The sequence below is a fragment of the Sceloporus undulatus genome, chromosome 4 (assembly GCF_019175285.1).
Source record: "Sceloporus undulatus isolate JIND9_A2432 ecotype Alabama chromosome 4, SceUnd_v1.1, whole genome shotgun sequence".
NCBI classification, from domain to species: domain Eukaryota; kingdom Metazoa; phylum Chordata; class Lepidosauria; order Squamata; family Phrynosomatidae; genus Sceloporus; species Sceloporus undulatus.
The window spans coordinates 67,827,876-67,846,228 of NC_056525.1; the positions used below are offsets into that span (position 1 = coordinate 67,827,876).

The 18,353-nt window shown below is 39.7% G+C and overlaps 1 protein-coding gene and 1 long non-coding RNA gene across 4 annotated transcripts in view; one reads left to right on the forward strand and one right to left on the reverse strand.

Moving 5' to 3' along the window:
• Window positions 1–18,239, forward strand: part of LOC121929972 — a 19,159-nt gene extending 920 nt beyond the window's left edge. Inside the window, exons 2-4 of the long non-coding RNA XR_006103784.1 lie at window positions 2,692–2,793; window positions 14,839–15,085; window positions 15,777–18,239. This is a non-coding gene — a long non-coding RNA (uncharacterized LOC121929972). The remainder of the gene's footprint in view (window positions 1–2,691; window positions 2,794–14,838; window positions 15,086–15,776) is intronic.
• Window positions 1–18,353, reverse strand: part of MAPK13 (mitogen-activated protein kinase 13) — a 39,097-nt gene that overhangs the window by 5,328 nt on the left and 15,416 nt on the right. For all 3 annotated transcript variants that reach the window (XM_042466054.1, XM_042466053.1, XM_042466055.1), the window contains 8 exons: window positions 17,827–17,885; window positions 15,510–15,618; window positions 14,398–14,427; window positions 9,679–9,726; window positions 7,567–7,681; window positions 6,118–6,189; window positions 5,230–5,309; window positions 2,374–2,452 (listed from right to left, as the gene is read on the reverse strand). In XM_042466054.1, the coding sequence (XP_042321988.1) occupies window positions 2,374–2,452; window positions 5,230–5,309; window positions 6,118–6,189; window positions 7,567–7,681; window positions 9,679–9,726; window positions 14,398–14,427; window positions 15,510–15,618; window positions 17,827–17,885 (592 nt within the window). The remainder of the gene's footprint in view (window positions 1–2,373; window positions 2,453–5,229; window positions 5,310–6,117; window positions 6,190–7,566; window positions 7,682–9,678; window positions 9,727–14,397; window positions 14,428–15,509; window positions 15,619–17,826; window positions 17,886–18,353) is intronic.

An 18,353-nucleotide genomic window follows, 5' to 3' on the forward strand; every position in this document is an offset into this window, starting at 1 on the left:
TGAGAGTCTCTTAGACATTCCTCCTCAACTCCCCAGTTAATTCCTTCAGTTGGAAGACAGAATTGCATATACCAGTGATTTCAAACTTCAGCTCTCAGAAATCCCAGCCACCATGGCCATATAGAGGACCAAAGTTTAAGATCCAATGTTATAGGCCACTGAATTGCCCTGGGACTCTTAAACTAGCCTGCTGTGCCTTAGCTGTGAAAGAAGATATTGTCCCACTATTGGTATCGAAGTAAGATGCAACTGCCAGTGTAACCAGCTACTGTATAAGGATAATATTGAAGTTTGGGGTATAGCATTATCCTTTAGAAAATGTAATGTGGCTGGAAGACCAAACCGTGATGCAACTGCACCATATCATTAAACAGACCCAGAATATGTTTCTTCATTATACAGTAGCCCCTCCCAATTCATAGAGGATCCATTCTGGAACACACCCTCTCCCCCTCATGAAAATGGCAACTCGCAAATATTTGAGTCCCATTGAAAATAATGGTGTGCACACCCGAGGTGCGCATGCAGGGCCACGTGTGGGCAAGCACTGCCATTTTGTTTCTCTTACAAAAAGCAAGACCGCAGACTCCAAGTCTGTGAAAAGGGAGAGACAACTGTATATGAATTCCACTAATGTGAAGGGCAGAGAAACAGTGTTGCCAGTTTCTGGGGAATTCCCTGGAATCTGGGGAATTTAATTACTGTCTTTCCAGGGATTTTGACTGAATAATAATAATAAATATTGGGGAATTCCGGGAATTTTGGTAAAACATTCCAGGGAATATCTTTGAGGCTTATTGGAACACTGCAGGGAACCCTCAGAGCAACCTCTCTAAGAGGAAACACACTCAGGTACAGGACAGTTCCAAACATTAATAACTATAGAGAAGAAACTACATAAAATTTCTTCAACACATTCTCTAATTCAGGTTATTACCAAATAATTTTGGCTCAAAATAACACACGATCCCCAGAAAGCTAATCCTTGCAGTTTTCTCTCTAGTTAAATTAGGTATTGACAAATTATATTTTGATACAACTGTATCAGTTCAGTTCTCAGTATTTTAGTTCAGCTGTGTTGCAAGTGGAACTGGAAATCTAATCGATAATTTTTTGTTTAAATGTATTTTTAGTATACTCCAACACATGCTTATCAGAAATATCTCCCAGAGTCCAGTAATACTTCAAGGAGTTATGTTAAGATTGATCAAATTCAGCAATTTGATTCAAAAGTATGGAGTAATATAACTTATGGAGTGGATATTCTTGGGATAGTTCACACAGAGTATGATTTTCCATCTGAAAGTTATAAACAACTGTGGGCAAGTACTCAAGTGAAGAAATACAATGAGTAAAACAGCAAGTCAGGCAAGAAGCAAACTTAATCACAGAATGTTTTGCTCAGGTGTGATCGACTGGTTCATATACATGTGATCGTATACATACCTGGGAAGTATCAGAAATATACAATCCTATAGATTTTATAGAACATGAATATAGGTTCTAGTGAATTTCTATGATCACTAGTTTATGTACTGAAAAGAATGAAGGTAAATATTGAATATATAACAGCAAGCAGTTATTTCATGTTCTAAATTTTGAATGAATGCAAAAGAAGTAAGTTAAAGACAGCAAAACTATACTAGACTTGGAGAACAGAAAGACAGAAAACTCAAAAGTTAACCAGCCTTACAAGATAGTTTCCTTCTCAGTTAATCCACTGCCTTCTTCAGATGCTGCAAATGCTATGCTTATTCTCATCTATGACCATTAGGACAGATTAGGAACAAGTGACAACTGATATGAAGGTATCCCAGTGTTCAGCAGTTTCAGTGACCAATTTTGTATGGAAAAAAAATCAGATTATCTGACATAAATCCATAAAATAAATCAGATACATTCTTCCATTGTTGTTCTTCTAAGTTGTTGCTTTTTCTGTCAACACAGCTCACTTTCCTTTGGCTCTACCCCCAAGGGAAGAACAACATCCAGCAAGAACTTTGATGTTTATTTTACATTATAATAATATTGTAAACAGCTGTTGTTTTTCAACACTAAAGAAACAATGTACATAGTACAGTACAGTGTCTACACTACAGTGCCATTTTGAAGACTAATGCAGTGGGGACAGTCTGGGACAGAAGTCATATCTATAGTATCCCTTTTTTATTTACATGGCCTGGATATTTGCAATATGGAACAGCTTCCCAGAGTATGATTATGAACATAAGAAGACACTAGCTGGTTCCAATGTAAGGCAAGAGGTGCTCCTTATTTTTTAACATGCTACAATGGTATGGCATCATAGGATGCATGTGATGTGTTTTGGGGAGAATGAACAATTAGCTGGAGGACAACTTCATGACAACTTACCTAGAGGACTGGCTTTGGGGAAAAGTCGAGATAAATCCATTTTGGGAATCTTGGGCAGCGACTGTATGTAGCTTTTGGCCTAAAAGAGACAAGAACATACACATGCTCACACATGTATCACCTCTTACATATACATATAAGGGTCAATATTAAACAATTTATATCATGTTGAGAAGCCAAAGCTTCAGACATGAAACCAAAAATTTACTCCGTTGTATATATGTTACCTTCTTTCAGGGTATGCCTAAAACTAGGATTCAATAATAACCTCACATGCTCTTATTATGTTATCTCTATTTTATTATTATTATTTCTCAGGTCCCTTTATATCAGGGCTGGGCAACCTAATTTCATGAATGTGGTGGCTAATGAGACCGAAAGGAGAGAAGGGCAGCATGGGGAGAATGGTTCAGCCAACTGGTAAGAAGCATTTGCTTTCACAGTGCATTCTTAAAGCACTATAATTCTAATTTAAACACTGTGGCCGCATGCTACTGAATCCTGGGGCTCATAGTCTGGGAAGGCATGGGACACCTCTTACTCAAAATTCTAAATATCCTTTCCTAAATTGGAAACCTCATGATTCCACAGGATGTTGCCATTGCAGTTAAAGCAATTTCAAAAGATAAGCAAGATAAGAGAAGGCCCTGTCTACCACTGGCATGTGCCCCCTAATTTCTAACAGATTCCTTCCCCCCCCCCCCAGGAAACAAGAGATTGCCCCACAGGAATCCAGTCCTCAGCAGAAAAAAAGTTTCTCACCTTACTTGATCATTTGCCTGCTGCATACATATCTGGCTGTCCCTCCCTTTCTCAAGGAAGTATGTTTGGCTGCAGTCCTAAACACACATATTAGGGACACAGTGGAGCTTACTTCTGAGTAAATCTGCACTGTGGACTTTGAGTACAGAAGTGGGATGTAAGCAAAGTCACATAACAAATCTCTGACCTAAGGCGTTCCTAATGCCAGTTGTGTTTCAAGTGAATATCTGCATGTCACCAGAGCTTTAAAAATATTTCATTTGTCTGTAGAGATCTTCTGATAAACCCTTTTTGTTTAATCAGCTGAAGCATGTTCCAACCACATCAGCTGCTTTTCCATGAGACCACTACCAGCTCTTTTTTTGTTTTAACAGCACAATCTCCTGTCTTTTTATCGGAGGGACACTGTATCTTGCCAGGTTGGGCAGCAGCCTTGTAATATCCAGCCTTCCCACCTTCCTTCTTCTCATACAAGCTTCACCTGCTGAAATGCTCTCTTCTGAACAGTTATTAAAGGTGCAGAAGCTATGGCGCATTACAGAGCGCCCAAGAAGGGCACTCTGCCGCCACCGCCGGTTGCTACATCCGGGAACCGCAGCGGCCAAACCGCGTGGCTCCTGGGCGCAGCAAGAACGAAGCGCCGAAATGGCGCTTCTTTCTGGGCCCCGGAAGTGGCACCACAAGGCGCTATTTGCACACTTGTGGTGTCACTTCTGCCACGTGACGTCTGGATGCTATGCGTCCACAATATCAAAATGGCGGCCCCTGTGTGGACGGGCACTGCCATTTTGTACAGACTCAGTCCGTATTAGGATTGAGGGGTGTCTGGAAGGGACCCCCCCTTCTCAACCCTAACATGCCCCTTTCTAACCCTAGTACGCCCCTTCGGCGCATCTGTAACGCGCCTTTTTTTCCTTTTACAACTGGTCACCATACGACTTCTGCTCTAGAGGATGAAAAGGAGCTTGCAAATCATGGATCGTGGGAATTCTCTATTACTTCTCCTAGTGCAGCCTAATATACCACTGAAGTTTACAGCAGAATTTCTAGTGATTTTTATCAGGGCAATATGATTATTTATAAAGCAACATGATGGCTGGAATCCTATATCAGCAATTTAGTATACACTGCTACCTCGGGTTACGAAATTAATTCGTTCCGCCATTCCCTTCGTAACCCGAAAATTTCGCAACCCGAAAAGGCTTTCCGTTAGCGCTGGAAAGCCTATAGCCGCGCTTCGCATTTGAATTTCGCGCCGAAATGAATTTCGTAACCCGAAAAATAGTTCGTAACCCGGAACAGTTTTTTCCAATCCAACTTTTTCGTATCCCGGAAATTTCGTAACGCGATCATTTCGTATCCCGAGGCACCAGTGTATTTCAGTTTACTTAGCTATGTAGCCTCTCATGGCCCTGCACTCCAATCGCCAGCAGAAATGATTTCCTTCTCACCATGCAGCTGATCCCCAGTAAAGTACATATGGGAGAGTTACAATCATAGCAACAGTGTCAAAATTGTGACTAAGCAGTGATCTTGAATAGGGAACCATTGTGGATGAGTAAATCGAGGTAACTGTTCCATATTCACAATTGCTACTTAATCATAATTGTGACACTATTGATCCAACCACAGCCCTCGCTAAACCTACTAGGCAATTTTAATAATATTGGGTTGTTGGAAAAGTAAAACCATGTATATAATAAGTGACTGATAAATCACATGGATTTTTAAAGAGAGGGTGTGTATCACTACAATATATTTCTTATATATAGTAGCCTGGAGTTTCCTCACTTACTATATTAGAATTTGGGAGACTCCAGTTCAAATCCCCATTAAGGTTTGTGAAACTCACTGGCTGATGTGGGGTTAGCCACTTTATGCCAGACTTAACTTTGTGACAAAGTTATTGTGAAGACAAAAATGGACTGAGAACCATACATACCACCTTGAACCCATCATAGAAATGTGGGATATAAAATTAATAAAATGTAATGTCCTTAAAAACAGAGGAGAAATATATAATATGGGTGAACAACTGTAAGTTTTAAAAAATATGTGTCAGTTTTCTGTGCAAGGTATTTGCATTTCTCTTACCGCTTTGTCTTCTAGTTTCTGGATAAATTCCTCTCCAGGGCTTCCTGTTACTTTCAAAATCTGAGTCAGCTGATCAAGATCTGGTAGGCTGAATTAAGGGTTATCAACAAGAGGCCAAAGTTTGGAACCAGTGGATTAAACAGGTTAGGTGACAAACATTTGCACAACTCAATTCTCTATATTATTATTTAAATCCTACCTTTTGTTCAAAGAGAGGAGAGGAATATACTGGCTCATCAGTGTCCATATCAGTTTTTAGCTTTTGGGGGTACAGTATATAGATAATGAACCTTTCCTGTTTACTGATTTCTAAAAAGGTGTGATCCACAACAATTTCTTTAGGAATAATTCAGAGAGCTTAAAATTATCCATTTAAATGGGAAAGGTCTAACACAACAATCCCAGGTTTCAGATCTGCTGGCTGGCAGGAGTTAGAAATGATAAGAAGGTATCCCTCTGATAGTGGAAAAAAGTTTTACCAGTAGATTGCAGATTCCACTTAGACATATTGGATTTGCCTATCACCCTCACTCCATCTGCTACCCTAGAAAAACCTCAAAGATTTCACATACACCTTAACAATGCCTTCCAGGCTTAAGCAGCCACATGTTCCCTCATTCTGTGGGTTGCCTCACTGTAAAATGGCAAGCTAGTTTCCCTGAATCATTTTGAACCACATTTCCATGTCCCATGAATGAAAATGCACTAGAATTCCTCTTTATTCATGGGTTAATGATGCAATTATCACAATGTCATCTGAAAATCTTCATGCAATTGCACAATGGTGATGGGAGCATCCTGCTATGCTCCTGTCACTTTTCCCCATGTGAAAATCTCCCAAGTCTCAAACATTCTCTTAGCAAGTTCATGTAGCTTTCAGAAGGATACAGTCTTTACCCTTAAACAGTGTTTTCCCTGTCAGCATTTCTGCCATGATACAGCCAACAGACCAGATGTCCACTGTTTGGGAGGAAATATACGAAAAACAAGAAAAGGAGCATAACGTTCAAGTTTGGAAACAGACAGAAAACACTTTGCTTATTTTGCTGAACTATAACAAGTTTGCATGTTAAGAACTTCTTTGTTCCCATTAGCATAACTTTTTAAATATTGTTTTGGAAGACAACCAACTAGACTCTGGCACTAAGGCAAGTATGGAGAATGGGTGGCTCTTCAAGTATTTCTGGGCTGCACCTCTATCAACCCTAGTCAGCATAGTAAGGGATGAAGGAAGATGTGGTCCATCTGCAGGACTATATGTGTTCCAGGCTTGCATGGAAGTTTTCTATATGGTAGTTGACTTAGGTTTCACCTATGCCTGGTCTTAATGAACTTACTGAATATTTTGATTTTCTCCCCCTTGAAGGAAATAGTATGGTATGTCAAAAAGTTAGTAATGTTTCTTTATGCAACACAATTGTCTTTTAATAGAAGTAGCAACAGCAGAGACATGTGTCACACTGAGGTGCTAGCAGAGCAGCAGTCCAAGGCACTAGAATAAGTAGAAGGGTCCCTAAATGCAGCAGCACTGTCTTACATGTGCACTAATACACTTAAGTATCTAGAGATCCCCCAGTATACCCACCCTCAGAGATCTAACTTGGGATCTCACCTCTAGAGATCTAACTAACACAGAACACAGCTGAGTCAGGGTAGGGAACTATTCGCACTTGTGGAGAATAATAATAATAATAAATAATAAGTTTTATTTATAAACCGCTATTCCGTGTTGATCATAGCGGTATACAGGTAAAAATTGCAATATCAAATACAAAATACAGGATAAAAATTGCAATACATAAATAAAACTTCAATAAAAACATTTCAAAATACAGATTAAAACCATACATCCACTGGGAAAACTGTGTATGTGTGTCTGTATGTCAGCATCAGGAGACAGATGGCAGACCAGTGGCATGAAACACAAGTACTGGGATTTAGCATTTCCCAGAGCAGGAGATGTACAACAAGTCCAGAGTAGCTGCCCATGGACAAGACAAAGGAAGGGAGAGGTCATAGATTCAGCTGGCAATCCTATGCTCATTTGCCTGGGGCTAAGCATCATTGCAAGAAAAAAAGAAAGAATGGGATTTATTTCTGAGTAAACATGTATAGGGAAGTGCTAACAGATTCTTCCCCATCTTTATTGGTTGTCTGAATAAGTTAGAGGCAGTGTAAGAGAACTGCTGTACTTACTCAGCCAAGGACAATATTACATAATAATAATAATAATAATAATAATAGGCGAATTAATATATATAGCAGCACTGAATGGGGTCAATACTGTAATTCCTCTCTGAATGAGGAAAAGCCACATGATGAAATTAGTTAACATACCAGTCTGATTGTAATGCATCCAATTAAGAATTACTTCCGGTGCTCTGTACCAACGAGTCACCACATAGCCAGTCATCTCAGTGTCTGTATGCCTTGCCAAGCCAAAGTCCAAGATCTACAACACACATTAAAAAAAGTGATGATAAATAACAGCTTACTTTTTAATATTTTGGGTTACAGCTCCCATAATTCATCTAACAGTCATGACTAGTGTCCATGCTGGCTGAGAGATTCTGGAAGCAGTAACCCCAAAGAGAGAACCAGCATAGAGTAGTGGTTTGAGCATTTGACTATGACTCTGGAGACAAGGGTCCAAATTCCCACTCAGCTATGGAAACCCATTGGTTGACCCTGGGCAAGTCACATTTTCTCAGCCTCACAGGAAGGCAAAGACAAATGCCCTCTGAACAAATCATGGCAAGAAAACTGTGTGATATAGTTGCCTTAAGACTGCCATAAATCCGAAATTACTTGAAGGCACATAACAATAACAAGTCTCAAAAAGTAACATTTACTAAGCTTTAATAAATACCAGTAATTGCGGATGCGCTCAAGGGATAGTCTTTTCTTTTCACAAGTACACAGTTGGCCATCTACATCTGTGGCTTTGACTTTTGAGGATTTATTATATGCTCTGTCTAGGAACCTCTAGGTCCTCCAGCATGACTTCACCAGAGATGGACCACAGAGTCACACTGAAGGACCTAGAAATTCCTAAAGGTAACATTTCTCTAGGCATTTGTCGGTCCCCCATTCTACGGTCAACCACTGCTGGATGTTGGCCATAGAGCTGTGCTGGAGGACCTAGAGATTAAACAGGTCAAAAAAAGGAGGGTTTTTTATTTGCATCCCCCCCCCCCACTTTCATGTGGGTCCTATGCTAGCCAGTTACAAGTTATTTTACAGTCACAAATTACAATCAGGCCTATCAGCTGGCCAGTTACAAATTATTGGTTACGGCTTAAAAGGTGGACTAGGATGACTTATCAATGACTGATTGGGGAGGCAATTCAGAAGAATCATTGCTTCACACAAAGCCTGCACTAGACAGCTCCCCCTTAAAATCTCATTATAGATAGTTATACAAAGTGCCACTAGCCATATATGTTTTTTCTAATCTTGTTATTTCTTGTAAATAAAATAAAACAAAATGGTAACAATGGAAATTAGTGTTAGAAAGTGAGATAACACAACATTAAGGAACACTGAAAGCCTGATGGAAATAAACAGTGTATTTCCTGTGTAAAATGGTTTCCAATGAAGAAACCAAAATCACCTCATTCAGAAAGGAGTTGCACATTTGGGGTGCTACTGTCAAAAAGACCCTGAACCAAATACCCACTAACTTTTCTTGTCTTGGTAGATGGACATATACCAGGGCTCTGACTATGTTTGAAAAGTATGGATGCACTTGTATGGGAAGAGGAGGTCTTCTATGACTACTTCCTAAGGAATCAGAATTCGGGGAATCATTTAGTATTCATAGTATGACTCTAAATCTTACATTGATGCTTCCCTGTATTACTACTCTGACTCACCTCTGCACTAAATTTGGCAACATACATACAAAAATGTAGAAACTTTATGCACCTAAACAAAATGTAAGAACTTTATGCACTCTTTGCAGTAAATCTCTCTGAGGTGGAGCCAGATTTAGCCATACTTCCACTGAAATCAATGGGAGTTACATTTTTGCTTTGTGCTTCTGCTTCCAACATATGGGAACCCAAAGGTGAACCTATCGCTGGGTTTTCTTGGCAAGATTTGTTCAGAGGGGGGTTGCTTTGGACTTCTTCTGAGGCCGAGAGAGTATGGCATGCCCAAGGTCACCCTGTAGGTTTCCAAAGCCAAGCTGGGACTCAAACCCTAGTCTCCAGAGTTATAGCATAATACTGAAACCACTACACTATATTTGCTCCCAGGGTACTTAAGTTAATCGTGACTAAATTTAAGCCTAATTTCTGGTCCGCTCTATGGTTGATGCAATCCATTCAAATCAGTACTGAAAGTAAGCACATATAAGTTTAGATTGTTTATGTGCTGCTGATTCAAAAGGGCGTTATCAGGCTAACAATGCGACATGCTACTACATGTTTCTTTAAAAAGTCTTACCTTTAGTTCGCAGTCCTCATTTACTGCTAAATTACCAGGCTTCAGATCCTGCAATGTGAGAGAGACAGAGGGAGAAAAAAAAAAGGGAAATAACTAAGTCTGTAATATAACCATTGCCATCGTAATTTCCTCCCATTTTAACATTTTATATTATAAAACCTAGGCTCCAGCAATCCTGCATCCTTTTGTTAAGAATAAGCCTCATTGAAAGTAGTGGAACTTACTTCAAGGGGTCCCTATGACAGGGAAACAAGATAAAAATCTGTGCTGAAAATAAATTATTTAAAACTTTGCTAATTATTGGACAATTTAAAACTTGATATATTAACAATTTAGGGTGTCATCCTATTTGTGGTTGAAGACTAACTACAGGGTCCTCAAACGCCCTGGTGGAAATAGAAGTCTGTTAGTAGGATGGGACACATGACATGGGACAACCCGAGTTTGGAATGGTTTGTTTGTCTGTTTAAATAAATAAACCCATCCCACTTTATCTCAAGAGATCTCAAGGCAGTGTCTAACTTCAGCACATTAAAAGAATTATTTTAAATTCTTTTAAATAGATTAAAATATATTAAATTAAAAACAATTTAATATAGCAAATTAAAAACAATCTAAAACAAAAGATAATTTGAAAACAATTTGCTTAAGTTTGCTTTATGTTTGAGTGTTTGTTTTGTCTATACATGTGCATGGGTGAATCTTAGGGGAGAGGAGGAAGAACGGGATGCCCCAATTGATGTAATCTGGGACAGGAGGATGTATGGTGCTGGGGTTGAAAAAGCCAGGTAAGCGAAAGATGGGATAGGTATTTGAAATTAGCCTGTGTTTTGGTCCATGTCTTTTCCCTCAAGACCCAAGTTACCCTGTCAGCCTGCCATCTGCTCTGCTGGTACTGCTGCTGAATGCCACGTCAGTCTGTAATAACACAACCACTGTACTGCCCACCCCACTGACCAGCAGCCTTCCTGCCTGAGCTGGAACGGGTAGTCTTAGAGGAGTTGGGAGAACCCCAGGACCGTGGTTTTGGGGGACATCAACATCCCTGCTGAGGTGGTCCTGACAGGACCTGCTCAGGACTTCACAGTGGTATCATGGCAATGTTACCACATTTCATTACATGATGGTTCAACACATGTAGCAGGACATACCTTAGACTTCGCTTTTGCTATTGGAGGGATGAAGAATCATCTGTTTTTAGGGGAGTGTACAACAAGTTTGTTTTCATGGTCAGATCATTTTCTTATGAAGTTTGGTTTGGCAGTAGCAGATCCTGCAGGGGTGGGGGACTGATTAAGATAGTCTACCCCAGCGACTTATGGAATTTGAAGGATGCATGAATGCTCTGAAGGGTTTTCCAGTTGACAAAGCTGGTGATTCCACTGAGGCTTTGGTCTCACTATAGAATGGTGAGATGGAAAGGGCCATTGATGCAAGCACTCCTAAGCATCAGGTCCAGTGCTATGGAGCAAGTACCTTGACTTACAGAAGATCTTGACTTACAGGCAATGAAACAGGCTGGATGAAAACTACATTGCAAGTGGCATAGGACATGGTGTGAATATGACCCAAAATTAGTAAAAACCTTTAGTTATGCCTATTATGTGGCAGTGAAAGTGGCAACAAGAATTTATTATGCCTCTTCTATCCTATCTTCAGCACACTACCCAGCAGAGCTTTTCCAAGTACTGAAGAGGCGCAGAGAGGACAGGTTTAGAAGCCTTGGTTGCCAGCTGTAAAAAATTTGCCAGGTACTTTGAGCAGAAAGTTGTTCATCTGAGCTTAGAAACTGATGCCACCATTATTGTAGAGCCTAGGGAGGTGTCCAGTGCACTATCTTGTCAATTTTCTTGGGATCAGTTTCAGTTGTTGCAGTTGATGATGTACAGCTGATGATGTAAACAAGAAGCCTGAATCAGTCCATCTCACCACATGTAGTCTCGACCCTTGGCTCTTAAAAGCTAGCAAATGTGGAATCAAAGGATGGTAAATGCCTCACTACATCAGAGGGAGGTGCCTAATGCCTCGAAGAGGCACCTTCCTTTGAAAAAGACCTCCCTAGATCCAGAGGGATGTGATAACCATTACCTTATCAATAATATCCTATATTTAGGGAAGGTATTTGAATATGTGGTGGCTAGGCAGCTGAATCCCAATAAGATGGACACTCTGGATAGACGGTTCTCAAGTCCAGGTACTGGGTAGGTTGCCTGACCTGGGTGGGGTTGCATTCCTCTGGAAGAAACAGTTGCACAGGAGTACTCTTATATTCCTAGATCCATCCTTGTCACTGGAAGCCCAGATAGACTCGGTGGCCTGAAGTGCTTGAGGCCAACTTTGACTGGTTCACCAGCTACAGCCTTTTCTTGACAGGGATAACTTTGCCACAGTAGTCTATTCACTGGCAACTTAAGGTAATGCACTCTACATGGAGCTGCTCTTGAAGATGACTTGGAAACTGCAGCTAGTAAAAAAACAAACACCTAGACTGCTCACTGGGATTCTGTTCAGATATCATATAATACCTGTTCTGAACGAACTGCACAGGCTGCTAATACATTTCCATTCTCAATTGAAGGTGCTAGTAATAACATTTAAAGCCCTAAATAGCTTGGGAAGGCAAAAAAAAAAAGAGCAAACAACAACAACATAATTTACAGCACCTGATATTCCTTGGCAGTCCCCCATCCTAAGGTAGTTAGTAGGGAAAATATTATTCCCATTATTTCTAAAGGACCAAAAGTCAAAGCTACTTTTTATTTTGGACCATAGCTCTCAGAATTGCACAGTACTCCCCCAAATTTGGCCCACAAATGTAACCAATGGAGTCTGGAAGATTTCTATTAAACAGTGAAAAGCTAGGCAGATATTTTAGCATCTTGAAAGTGAAAGAGTGCATCTCTCCCCTCCTCCTCTGCCTCTTCCCTCTCAGTTGCAAAATGTTCTCTTTAAACTATTTCAGTATTGAAAGTTGGCCTCAGGGTATGCAAGAAGCTCTGTGCAGTGATGTCTTCCCAGGTAACATGTGATATGTTTTCCTCAGGCAATTTCAGATAGATTTTTTTTTTACTCTCTCAGAGAGAAGCCAGAAAGGCCTCACAGCTCTGAATCCAGGCCTTCACCCTGGAACATATGAGAAAAGAGTTCTTCAAATGAAATATCTCTGAACAGGGGCAGGAGCACTTTTCTCAGGACCAGTCTTGATATGCAAGAGTACGAAGGGACCAGTTTCAGGTAAACCCAGAGTTAGGAAATACTGTTGATGAGGAAAGTCATTTTATCTGAATGGTGCAGCAAGGCCTCTTTTTTAAAAATACATTTAAAAAAAAGCTATAAGGTGGGAGATTCGGGATAGATAAAATCAAGTACTCATTCACACAACACACAGTTTGGAACTCATTGCCATATGACACTTTGATGGTTGCCAACCAGGTTGCTTTTAGAAGACTGAATGCATTTATGGAAGATAAGGATATTGATGGTGTAGTCAGGATAAGGATATTGATCACTGGTCATGGTGGCATAGTTGGCATGGCATAGTGGTTTGGGTGCTGGACTATGACTTTGGAGACCAAGATTTGATTCCCAGCTTGGCCATGAAACCCCTCTGAGCCTCAGAGGAAGGCAATAGCAAACCTTCTCTGAACAAATCTTGCCAAGAAACCCCCATGATAGGGTCACCATCAGTCACAAAAACACAACACTGTCACAATTGCTGTATTTCACTTCCAGAATCAGAGGCAGTATACCTTTGTGTATTAGAGGGAGCATGAGATGGAGGGTGCTATTACACTTATGTCCTGCTGGCACGATCCCTGTGGACAACTAACTGGCTACTGTGTGAACAGACCATTGGACATAGTATACCTTTCGTGTTAACATGCTGCGAAGGCAGAAACAGTGGTGTAGCTAAGGGGTGCATGGCCCCTAAATAAAGATTCTGTACTCTAAAATAAAATTAATAGCATGGCAGTAACCTAAAACTACAGCTGAGAGTTTAGAAATACAGTTTAGACATCCAAAGAAAAGAAGTAGTCAAAATTACTAAGAGAATGAGAACACAGCAAATATTAGGGTTCTAGGTGTGGATGATTTTCAGTGTTTCACTCTTTACAATGCTAGAAATTTAGGGAATGAAGGAATATTTTATTTGGGGAAGGTAGAATGCTTATTGAGGGGTTAACAACTTCCTTCCAGTAACTACACTCTAAGGCAGAAAAAGGGACAGTACCAGCAATGGCTATTTTTCTCTGGTGGGGAGAAACAAGCTGGCTTGTATCATTAAGTGTCACTTTGTTGGAATAAAGACCAGATTAGAGACTGGCAACTTGGCTAAGGGTCTGGGTAATGGATGTTTTATAGTATAACCCCCATCATCAACGGCCAGCATGGCTAAGGGTCATGGATGATGGATGCTATGGTCCAAAACTGTCTGCCGAAACTTGGATAAGTTAGTATTTTCAAACAAGATGGAATAAGAAAACATTTGAACAAATACCATGTTCAGAGGCATGTGCTAGGGCAGGGGTGGGCAAATTACAGTCCTCCAGATGTTATTGGACAACAACCCAAAGCAGCTCTAACCAGAATAACAAATGGTGAGGAATGCTTGGAGCTATAGTCCAACAACATCTGTAGTGCCTTGTATTGCTTACTCCACAAGAGTGGGCTGAGTGCATGTAGAAAACAACTTTACAGAGAAGAAAAAGTGGCACATACCCTGTGAATGATTCCAGCAGAATGAATATACTGCAATTAAAAAGAAAGAAAAGAAAAGTCTGAGTTTGATCTTTAGTGCACAAATATTGCCCCCACCCCTTCAACAGTTAATAATCTGCCTGGATAATTCCTGAGTAATAGAATATGTTTCTATGTAGTATCTTGCTATTCCTTTATAACTTGTAGGGTAAGTACCTTCCCTAAAGTCAGCAGTGAGCAAACTGAAGTCTTTTGCATATACCAAAAGAAAAGGTGGAATGAGCAACACAGTTATATGCTAGACTTCCTCAAAGCCAGTAGCATCTGGCTGCTTTCATGTCACTCTGGGATTTAATCAAAACTTTAAAGGAATCATTTTACAGAACAACCTTATTTTTACCTGCTACCATTGCTCAAAATGTCTTTTCAGTAAGTATAGCAATTATGTTATTTTGAATTCAGGAGAGATCATCATCATCATCATCATCATCATCATCATCATCATATTTATTTCTATCCCGCCTCTCCACCAAGATCACAGTGAAAGCAGGCTCTCTTCTCTATTTTGGTTTACTTCAGTTGCTAAAGGTACCACTAAAGGAATATTTTCCAACTTGATATCCTTCAGATTTGTTGGACCACCCACCAAACATGTAGACTTTGAATTTGGAAGTTGTAACTGGAGAACATATGGAGATCATCTAAAAAGGTTAGTGATTTATGAGCACATATTAATGGGCAAACATACATAACATTTGATAAAGGCTGCATCTACACTGCAAAATTAATGCAGTTTGATACCAGTTTAACTGGCATGGTTCAGTGCTATGGCATTTGAGATATATAGTTTTGTGAGATATTTAGCCTTCTCTGTTGGAGAGCTCTGGAACCCCACTAAACCACAAATCCCAGGATTCCACAGCACTGAGCCATGGCAGTTAAAGTGGTGTCAAACTGCATTAATTCTGCAGTGTAGCAGCAGTATTGATGGAAACTTGCAAGTTGTTCTGTTTCTTCTTTCAGAATCTGCTAAAATATTCTACCTTCATAGAAAAATTAAAAAGAATCTTAGCAGTTAATTCAGCATATCTGGCAGAATCAAATTCCTGTCAAGTATCCCCAGGGTCACTTACCTTCAGCCCTTTCAACACCTGATAGATTAGATACTGGATCTTTTCTTCACTGAACTGATGTCCCATTATCTTTTGTAAATCTGTTCGCATGTAAGGCATTACCAGGTAGCTAAAAGGCAGTAAGACAATTCCTTAAGTCTTGGACAAAGATGTAGGGTTCTATATTGCCATATTCTTGGTGGCTTACAAACAGAAGATTAAGTGGATTGTCACTGAGATAATTAGGCCCTATTGTATGAGGAAACTAATGTATGTTGTTTCTTTTAGGATCAGAAATACATCCTACAACACTGTTACAAAGATTAAGCTTTAAAATGCTTTTGTGTCCTTCTGGTTATATTCCTGGTGTTCCTTTGCAAGTGAGCAAGGCAAAAATACACTTTCTGGTCCTTCAGTCATTATGTTGTTAATTATGAATACAGAAGTGATTCTATTCAAGTCATGAGAACATGAATAATAATAATAAAAATCTGTGCCAGGAAAGCTGAAGTTTACAACTTGTGTAAATTCTGCAAATTAATTATATCCTACTTGTTTACAAGGTGTATTTCAAGCACAAGGTGAGGACCTTTATTTAACACTTTTTTTCCTCACCCAGTTTTATGATTAGTTTTCACTTCTAACACTTTGGATTCTGATTTATGCCAAGTATGTTTGCTGGTGGTCTGCTTACAATATTTTTATTTTTTGTTGCAACCAAAGTGGACAACTTGGACAGTCTATGTCTGTCCAATAAATTAATATTGTCCATTGCTCCAGAGGACAAGAATGGAACCAGCAACTGGAAATTCCAGGGGCCCAGATTTTGGCTAAACATTATGAGAAGTTTCCTAATGCCAAGAGCAGTTTGACAGTGCACATTTGGGAAGCAGTGGGTTCGGTTCTCCTTTACAAGAGGTATTCAGTGAAAGTCCAGACAACCATCTGTTGAGGATGCATCCTGCATTATAGAGCTGGTGTTGGGCTGTGTGGGGACTAGGTTAAGTAATTTTTCAACTATAAAAAATTTGATATAGCTGATTATGCTGCATTATCAACATGACTATAGATATGATTAACGCTATGTGATTTTATGATAAATTATAGCTGAGAGGCACTGCCTGCCAACCAGTTATCATGCTGTAGATCTCCCTTCCCCACCACCATCTCTGGCCAGGCTTTCGAGATTTTGTCAGGCATTGCACACCATCTCTGAGCATTGTATTTCTAGATATTAAGTTAAGGCCAGAATATGCTAGATGCCCCATCCCTTGAAAAGCTGCTATAGGAGTAGTAGAGAAAAGTTGGGTTGGCTTGGATTCACAGTGTGAATCATGGATTTACTTCCACATACACTGTATCACTTTCTAGATGTCATTTCCCTTCCTCAAAACTCTTAGGAAATTAATTTACATGAAGAAAACTGGATGGCATGAAGAGTAGATATAGCCCAAGAGGAGGATCCAGTGCTGGATGTCTGCTGGCAAAACAGCAGAATTCAGGGGAAGTGGAAAGGGGTGATATTTCCTTCCAATTGCAGCCCCTTGCTCTCCAAAAAAACTGATCAAGAAGGTTGTAGAATTCTCCAGAACCAGTTTTCATGTAGCTCTGAGGACTGAAGGGGAAGGGAATAAGTTCAGCCATGCTGGCATGAGAGTATCACTACCAAACTGGATTTAAGCCTGCAATCCCAGTTGAAAATTCATGGCTACTTTTTATTTATTTTTTTAATCATGGATACTTTTTTTTAAAATCATGGTTGCTTTTTCCTTAAGAAAGATGATCTGATCAGCAGTGATGGTGAACCTTTTACAGACCAAGTGCCCAAACTGCAACCCAGACCCCACTTGTTTATTGCAAAGTGCCACGTCCCTCTGGCTTTCTAGTAAGAAACTCTGGCAAACTCTGTGCTAGGGCGACAACATGTCTGCCCATAGAGAGGGTCTGAGTGCCAGCTCTGGTACGCGTGCCATAGGTTCGCCATAATTGGCTCTAGTATCTCATCTAGTTCGACCCCTCAACCTAGTTTTTAAAAAATAAAGGCTAAAGCTAAAATTTCCACTATGTTGAATTCTGCACATAAGACCAAATTCAATTTGTCACTGAAAATTTAATGAAAGATCTCTGGGTACTTGCTAGGATAACTCAGTCGTTTTAGATATTGCTGCTACAAAAGAGAACATCTGTTTGGCATTCAGGTTTTGACATTATGTAATTGTGATTGATACATACTACCTTCTTTCAAAATGAGGTCTGGCATTATGTAATTGTGATTGACATATACTTCTTTCTTTTGAAATGAACTTCGACTATTTTAAGGGACAAAATGCAAACTTACAAGTCCTGGAATCCGTCAAACGAAGTAGCTGATGTGAAAACATCAAGTAACCCAATGACCTGTAGAAGAGGTAGATTTATATTTCTAAGATTATGAAGAAAACTATAGGACAGTAGTGCTTCCCCCCACTATAAAAATACCCTCTCATAAGCCCCAAAAGCTGAGCCATATTTCAATACAGCTTGAAAACTTTCCAAACAATACGGTGGGGTACCTATATTTTATATTTTGGGTTGTACCCAAGCAAGCTCCAAGTCCAGGGACTAATTGGAATATTAGGACATGTGTTTTCATCTTAATACTGCAAAATTTGCAAACATTGTAAGAATAGAAACAGATGATGATTTGGTTATTTTAATAACTGTGCATGTATTTTTGTGTGCTTTTATTGACATTTTGTAATTGTATTGTTCGATTTTATTTGTTGTAATCCCGCCTCGATCCGCAGAGAGAGGCGAGAAATATAAATACATTTTATTATTATTATTGTATTATTAATATGCCCAATTAAAACAGTGGAAATTTTT